This window comes from Pteropus vampyrus, unplaced genomic scaffold (genome assembly GCF_000151845.1).
Source record: "Pteropus vampyrus isolate Shadow unplaced genomic scaffold, Pvam_2.0 Scaffold67, whole genome shotgun sequence".
In the NCBI taxonomy this organism is placed as follows: Eukaryota; Metazoa; Chordata; class Mammalia; order Chiroptera; family Pteropodidae; genus Pteropus; species Pteropus vampyrus.
The window spans coordinates 1,871,232-1,879,813 of NW_011888848.1; the positions used below are offsets into that span (position 1 = coordinate 1,871,232).

At 35.7% G+C, this 8,582-nt stretch overlaps 1 protein-coding gene across 4 annotated transcripts in view; it reads left to right on the plus strand.

Moving 5' to 3' along the window:
* Positions 1 to 8,582, plus strand: part of LEF1 (lymphoid enhancer binding factor 1) — a 109,386-nt gene that overhangs the window by 2,869 nt on the left and 97,935 nt on the right. For all 4 annotated transcript variants that reach the window (XM_011361458.2, XM_011361460.2, XM_011361459.2 and 1 more), the window contains exons 2-3: positions 844 to 910; positions 2,309 to 2,442. In XM_011361458.2, the coding sequence (XP_011359760.1) occupies positions 844 to 910; positions 2,309 to 2,442 (201 nt within the window). The remainder of the gene's footprint in view (positions 1 to 843; positions 911 to 2,308; positions 2,443 to 8,582) is intronic.

Here is an 8,582-nt window from a genome sequence, read left to right on the forward strand (position 1 = left end):
ACAAATAAATTTGCCGTCGTTTCACATTTTCTGCATGTTTTTGCTCTGGGGAGAAGGGCGCTGCATTCAAAGCCCAGAATCCAGGTATTAAGGCTTTGTTAATCTTTGCCATGGTGGTAAGTGGGCATGGGGCAGCCCCAAGGAAGATGGTGAAAGGGTAATACCACTGATTTGCACGTGGTTGAGTCTGGGTAGATGGTGGTTACCAGAACTGATATTAGCTGGGCTACCTTTTAGATGTCTATAACCCCACTCTCAAATTTTCCTTTCTTTAACCACAGAGTAAGTTCACTTTTTTCTTGTAAACTTGCACTGAGCCGGCCATGGTAGGTTATAAGGAGTGGAGCTCTTCTGGGACTAGCTTGGGACATTGGCTTTAGACCCCTATCTGTTAGCGGTTGGCTTGTTTTTATTTAAAATGTAATTTTCATTTGAACAGCTTGCTTTTAATCAGCTGTGATTGAAGTGAACAGTGGTTGAAGAAGCTATCAAAACAATCAACCCCATTAACTCAAACTATCATTTTAGGCCTCCAAGTAGCCTTGATAGGTTTTAGCAAATAGCAGTCAGAACAGCATGTGGCTCTTTCCCAAATTTCTTACATTGTTATTGTTCTTCTTCTTCTTATTTACTCTTTTTATAGTTATCGATGTATAATAATGACTCAAAAATACATGTTGAAAAGAAAGAAATTGCTTATACTTCTTAGGTTAATAAAACAAGTAGCTGAGTTGCACCAAACCCTCCTCTTTTGAGTTACCAGTGGATACACACTTATATCAATATTGTTACAAACTCTAAGGTGATTTTCTTTCTTTTGGGCCTGGGGATTCATGCTGTTAGGTGGCCAGACAAGCACAAACCTCTCAGGAGTCCTACCACGACAAGACCCGAGAACACCCTGATGATGGTAAGACTAATTCTACTTCTCCCAACTTTGTCATTTAACATGTGCAATTTGTAAATGTAGGTATGTTTTGCTATTTTGAGTCCAAGAAACTGGGATCCAACAAAATGGAAAAGAAAACCCAGGAATCTAATGCTTATCTCTAAATTTAAAACCTGTCTTTGAATGTTAGGGGCCTTTGGATTTCAGTTGTATTCCAGATTCTTTGTGGAAGAGGAAATGTCTATGAGTTTTCCTCTTTTCCTCCTTTTACCTAAAGTTCTAGTTGGCTGAGATCTTTAGCATTTTTTTTCCTGCATTGTTACATTGTTATAAAGAATGACAGTCTACACCAAATTATCTTTCTAACATGAATAGTTTCAAATGGATTTTTGTTTGTGAAATTGGTGTTTCTAGTTACAGTGAGAAGGCAGGCAGTGAATGCACAGACTTAATGTCGCTCCATAAAGCAGAATCTAACTTTTAAAAATATAAAACTTTATTCATAAAATTAGGAACTATGCATATGAAACATGATAGTCCTACCAATTTCTGATTCTTGCTTGAAAGTTTAAAAATTATATATGTTTTTTAGATTTAGGGAGAACTACCTGTGACTTTAAAAGAATCAAGGAACCTGTAGGGTTTCCTTGTCAGACAGTCTACATTTCTGTTATCCTTTAATTGTTTACAATTGGCTTGACCAGAATGAAGTGTTTGTACATGTAACATGTCAGCCAAGAGAAGAAGGGAAGAGAACTATAAAACCAGGCTTCTTCCTGAGCTACAAAGTAGTTACACAGGTTAAAGAGAAGAAATATATACGCTGAATATATGCAAATTATTTTGGCAAAATGATGTAAGTGTAGCACATGAAAATTGAGTCTCCTGGAGTTAATCCTTCATAAGGTTGGGTAGTTGCCCATACTCCAGATACAACTCTCTCCCTCGGTAAAAATCTAGAAATTTTTAGAAATCTAGACAGGTAGAATTTTTGAGTTTGCCTATAAGGTGGAGCATAATTTCAAGTGTGTAAATATATACATTTGTTAATAGCTAGGTAGCCTAATATATTTATATTACAGCTTTAGGTTTATGTGTGTTCTTTCCTGTGTCTCTATTTCATTAGTATTTGATCAAATTAAGTTAGATGGATGACACTTATTTTTGTATAAACACCGGTCAATAGTGGAAGTAAATTGAACCATATGTTTTTAAAACATCTGGTTCACTGCCAAGTCATTTCAGAGAATAAATACTATCTATCTAAAACAGAGTATAATAATTCAGTTACAGTATTTTGTAAACAATTCTTTTAGGTAAAGTCTGATTTGTCATAGAACTAGCAGATTTTGAAATGAAAAATACAGTGATATAAAAAGGAAGCCAATGCGTCATCGTTTGTTCTTTGGGTTTTCTCAGGAAAGCATCCAGATGGAGGCCTCTACAACAAGGGACCCTCCTACTCCAGTTATTCTGGGTACATAATGATGCCAAATATGAATAATGACCCATACATGTCAAATGGATCTCTTTCTCCACCCATCCCGAGAACAGTGAGTAACATGCTGATGTTGCAGATCATTTTCAGAAGAGCCAATTAATTTGTATTTTGGCAAAACGATTGTTTTTTAAAAAAACGTATTGGAAATGCTTTCATTATATATGACCAGTCATTGCTAAATAAGACCTGTTATGAAGAATGGCTGCCTTAAAAGAATGCTAACTTTGATGTCTTGCATTTGGAATTTTAACTTTTGGCTTGTTGGTTAAGATTAATAAATAACAGATCACGAGTTGTCATGAAATCAAATGAAGTTAAATCAACAGATTTATAATTTTATGAGTATTTTGCTTTCTGTGCTGATGAGAGGAAAATTTGATTTAATATTTTAGTTCTCTAAGTACTGAGTAGCTTACACGGCCCCTAAGCTATCTAAATCAGAACTACTTTAGCTCCTTTGGAGCTGAACATTCGGAGTGTTATTTCAGCTTTTAAAACAGTGTCTCATTTTATTGTATTAGCTAATGTTTCTTTAAAAATCAGTTGAGAAGAGCTATTTTTACTTTATTAATTGTTGAGAGAGTATTACTTGACAGTAACCCTAGTGAAAATTATTCTTTTAATCTCGTGGTTCAGTTAGTTTTCAGAGTTCCAAAAATGCGGTGGCCTTGTAACTGCATGATGTGAATGTATATAGCACTCTGAAGAAATACTTGACCATATTTCTCTTTTGCTGGGAAGTAGAAACCTCATTTATATAACAAGAGAGCATTTAAAGTGTAACTTGTGTAGTATGCGAACATGAGACATGCTAGTGATGGGGAACCATCCCTCTGGCGGTGGGGATGGATTTTTTACTGCTCCGTCAGTATATTTACCTTCATTCGGTCTCACTCTCCCTCTACCACCTAAATGCCAATAAAAGGCATGGATGTCTTGGGGTCTTAGGGATTAGAGTTTCAGTCTAATCCATCTGACCCTCCTGAGAGTCAAATTCTGGATCATATAAAGGAACCTATGATAGTTGCTTTATTAGCTCAGTCCTTCCACTAAATGAAAAAAAAAAAAATCAGTCACAGACGTCTGGGAAAGGACTTTCGGTAATACCTCAGTGAACAGAATCTGAGGGCCTGGAAGAGAGAAATATTTTGTGCTCTTTTAGAGTATTTGTGTTTATTTTGATTATCCTTAGTACTCAATTGCTGAATTGATAGCTATGTGAAATATAACTACCTTATGTGGGCACTGTGATTTATAAGTTATTATAATTATTTTTCCACAAATTTCAAAAAGATATTTGACCTTTCAAGTAGGAAATTAGATTTTTCTAATTTTCATATAGTGGCAAAAATGGTGATGTTGGAGATCTTGTGGTTATAGGAAATACCGATTTCACATTTTATTTGAAAAGACTTTTTAAATATTTAATGATAGAGATGTCTTTATGGTGTATATGAATCTCTTAAGAAGTGAATGAATGAGTAAAAGCAAATATAGTTTAATATTTAGAGACTACCCCAAATAAATGCTTTTGAGTTTTAAAATGTGTAGGAGACTTTGTATTTGTTGAAGTAAATGCGATAAAAGATATTTCTTTTATGATTGGGCTGTTTTGTTGTTTTTTTCTGAAGGGGGAGGAAAATTTATTTTAGATAAAGAATAATTGAAGATTTCTGTTGAAAGCCTAGAACAACAAATAGTCTGACAAATCTAGATTGCAGTTTCTGACTTGGTAAACCACAGGAAATGGCCACTAAAACAATCTTATACTTTTTGGCTGTGCACACAGTTAATGCTTAATAAATATTTGTGGGATTTATTTCATAGTTCAGCTACTTCTTTCAAACCAATTTTTAAAGTCAATATAATGAAAATCTATTGATATTTATAAATGATCCCTAAATATATTGAAAATTAAACTTCTTTCAACCAGCATTTTCTGTCTTAGGTCTCTCTAGCTTTTTCTCACCCCCCCTCCCCACAGTGTATTAATCATTTTGAAATTTTGATAGAATGGAAGGTCTTTATTGTTAGTGTATGTATTAAAATTTCGAGATCAGTAAGTTTAACATCATTCATTATTTAGGAAAGATTTGTGGCCAGAATAAATGTTGGTGGGTTTGTAGAGTGGACAAAGGTGTGGTCAGGAAAGGTTTACCTTACCCTGTTATCTGCCTCTTTATATTCTGTTACATTTTAGGACATACTTATTTTAGGTAATGGGGTAAATTAGATAAATTTTCTTGCCATATTCTGCAGTTTACACAATTCCAGAAGCTTTTCAACTTTAACCACAAGGCTATGTCCAATTTTTTTTTTTTTAAGGTTCCATTGAAGTGAGTTGCAATCTTTGGTTTTTAATACCTAACAGTCGTTTTTAATGTGTCTGAGACTCAAAACACTTTAACCGGAAGGCAACTTCTCTCCTTCACCCCTAACCACACTCTGTCTTCTTGCTCTCTAACTCTGCCCTTAGCAGGACAAGTGTTTGTATAACTGACATCCACAGTGATAGGTTTTTATCTGGGGTGTCAGGAGCAGGGTGACCATTTGTGTTTGGGCTTATGGTGGAAGTAGCCCTGAGGCATCCCTATTACTGAAATTTGCATTACAAACAACTGCTTGTTTACTGTATCTGCTGCCTGCAGGTGTTAGGACTAGAAAAAACATGGTGGGGGGAGAGCATTGACCACTACTTACACAGATTCTTCCATTTATAGGAACTGCATGGTAATCCAGAGAAGATCAGCTAGGGCCACTGGCACACGCAGAAATGTTTCTGCTGGTAGCTTATTCTAACAATTTTATACGCATTTTTACACGCATCGTGACATATGTATGATCGCAGAGTTTTGCCTATGACCTAAGCACAGTATTACGTACTCAAGGGAACTACCTTCTCCAGTCAGGCTTTTTTCCTTCAAAAGGGAAATTTTAATTGGCTAATTACAATCATCCAGAACTGGGATTCTTAGAGGTGTGTCTGTACCAGAAATCTTATGAATAGATGTCTCACAGACTTTTAAATAAGAATTCTTAGTTCAGATAAAATGGGCCTAAGAAGAAAGCACCAATAATGATAACATATTTGTTGTCAGTATGAGTTCTTAAACCTTGAATTGTCTTCATAGAGAAAGAGAAGAAGATGTCGAAGCCTTTTAAATATGTCAGAGCAAAGACTCTGGCAAGTGTTTTAAAAGCATACCCCCAAGCTTTTCTTTCTCTGAGTTTTATTTATGAAAATCCCTGTAGGCCAATGGTAAAGGTTAATATTAAAAGAAAAAAAACATGTAGTTCGTTACGTCCTCTGCGGGGGTTCTGGCACTCATGTGCCTGAATACTCTGTGAACAGTGAGCTTGACTGGCTTTAACTTAGTGAAAGTTCCCACTGGCCTAGTGCACTGTAGTTATTCATCTAAGATGTCAAGCTTCCATTTGTCCCTCACACACCCAAATGTTTAACACCTTTGAAGAGAAACATCTCGTTTCTCTTCAGCTGCTCAGGGGAGGGAAAAGCAGCAGCTTAGTGCAGGAAGCTACAGCAAACGTTGAGCTGGGTTGTACCGACCACAGCAGCACCTGGTCAAGTGCTGCTGACTACATGTGTTTGTTTCTTTGTGATGTTTCAGAGGATTCATTTCTAGGTGGGAAAGGAAGGTGTTTGTGTTTGCATTTTATTTTTCTTTCCTTATTTTTATTAGACATTAGTATTAAAATGTTTCAGGGGTTCTTTTAAAAATTATTTTGAACAAATCATTAGTTTGAGTTCCATTGTATGGTTTTAACCTTAAGGGAATCAACATTTGGAATTCTCATGAACGGAATTATGCCCATTATACCTTTGTCTTAGCTTCCCCGTGTGTTTGTATTCGCTTACAAACAGCTAAAATTTGACTTTCGTCATTGCTCACGTCTGGAATTAGGAACTGAGGTGGATATGTCTAATCAGTAAGCTTTCACTTAAATCACTGTATATCACATTGCTGCGTATCTTTGAAAATAATCACAGAAATAATAATTCAAGGATAGAGAAGACTCTGGCTTATATTTTGAGCAAGATTTTAAAAGCAGAGTGTCTTCACTTTACTGCAAGGAGCTACTTAATTTGACTTACTGATAAATTATTTTTAATTTTCTAATCTAAGTTGTATACTTTTTGAAACTAAATGTATTAAATTTTCTTCTTTATTTCAAGTGCAGGAGTAGTTAACTTTTAGAAAGTCTATTCTATCTCAGATTTGAATGTGGATGTCAGAATGTGTGGGGAAAATTCCTCAATCTCTGGACTCTTCCGTTTGATTCATTTTTAGTTTTTCTGCTACAAAGTTGGGAAAGGATCACAGTAAGAATAATTTGGCACTATTGCCATCCCTCCTTCAGATATCTTAGATATATTATGACCAATAGTTTGTTTATTCCAGTGTCTCAGGGAACTGATGTTGCACTTGCATGACTGGTACCACAAGAGTGTGATTCTTATTCAGATATGTTTTTTTGAAATGACCCTAGAAATTTCCTGTTTATTTATAAACACATGAGAACAACCCACTTTCACTAAAACAAGGCCATTGAGCTAACCTGCACAAAATCTTACTCTTTGAAATACCCCTTTCCCTGCCTGTCCATGTACACGTCCTGACTTGTTCTCATCAACCCCATTATTTTGATTCAGTCAACCCATTATTTTGATCCAGTTTCTCTTGTGGCCAAAGACTCATGTGTAATTTATCAGGGCAGAGATGGGGCCTTACAAGTGGGTCGATCTGGACTTGAACTTGTAGCCTCACAAGTATTCTTCCATAATATCAACTGAGAAAATTTTGCAGCTTTTGAATCTTGTTCTTGTTTGTTTGTTTTTGATTTGTTTTTGTTTCTTTTCCTTAGGGTGCTTTTTTCTCGGGGGGGGGGGTGTGTTTTAAGTAATTTTGTTCTTTAGGCAGAACTATTTTTAGTTTATGCGACTGACATTTTTTAAGCAACCAGATCATTTCATTCCCATTCCTCTCTGACTCCTTTTGTTCCTCATTTATGTATTATGGACATGATTAGAATTTTATAAAACTGGTTTCCCTTTGATTTTGAGATAGACTTGGAATTTAAAGATAAAATACGCCAGCACTGTCTGTGATCCAGCAAAAAATAAAAAGCACATCTGTTTTATTTCTGGGTACAGTAGATCTCAGCATTATATAGGTGCTGCTGTGATGGGACTGAAGGTTTTTAAAAAGAGGATATTCCTTTAAAACTTGTATTTTAAAAGTTATTCCTTAAGTAGTTATGCCAAACTGAGCCAATCTTTGGAAAGCTAATACTGTAGCAATCAAGAGACTTAGTACTGCTTTGTACTGTCCCAACAGGTCCTTAATCTTTTGGAAAAGGCAGCTATTGGACTTTGTTTAAATCATTTTTAAAATATGTTTTAGATTCATGATCACTTTTTAAATATTAATTGTGACCATATAAAGTTACAGTTTAAGGACTGTAGACTCTGCTATAAGCTTTTAATCCATTTTAGGCAAACAAATGATCCAGTCTCTAAGATTTGGAGGTGTAAAGCCAGAAAATGATCTAGAGACAAAGACTGTGGGTGGAGGGGTGGTAAGGTTTGAAGTGCACCAAAGGCGAATGTGGGGCATTGAGTATAGACAGTGAACAGGGATTGCTAACTCCAGGGTTTTTGATAATGTAGCCAATCTAGCCTGGACTCTATTTGTAGACTATCAGCAGAGGCGGTTCAGAGGATTATAGTCTCTGTAAAACAGTACATTTGTACACAATACCCACTCTAGCTAAACTAAACCTGCTGGAAATTATCCACTTGCTATATGTACACCACTTACAAAGCTCATTGAGGAATGGTATGCACCTGCCTTCACTTTATAAAGAGAAATTTGCAAGGGCATTTCAGAGCGAACAAGAGTTTTGGTTTCTTGTCATCTTTCCCCCACCTGACTGAGAAATATGACTGGGAGAGATGTGGCATCACAAAGGGTCTAGAAATGTGTTTTATTTTTGCAGCTAACCAGGAGCAAGTAGACTCTAAAAGAAGTTTGATTATTGACTATCGTTTCTAGTTGTGCCCACAAATATATATGTATGTATGTGTGTGTGTGTGTGTGTGTGTGTGTATATACACATATATATATAACTTGATAGTTTTGCAGAATCGTTTTACTCATAGTAAAGCATTAT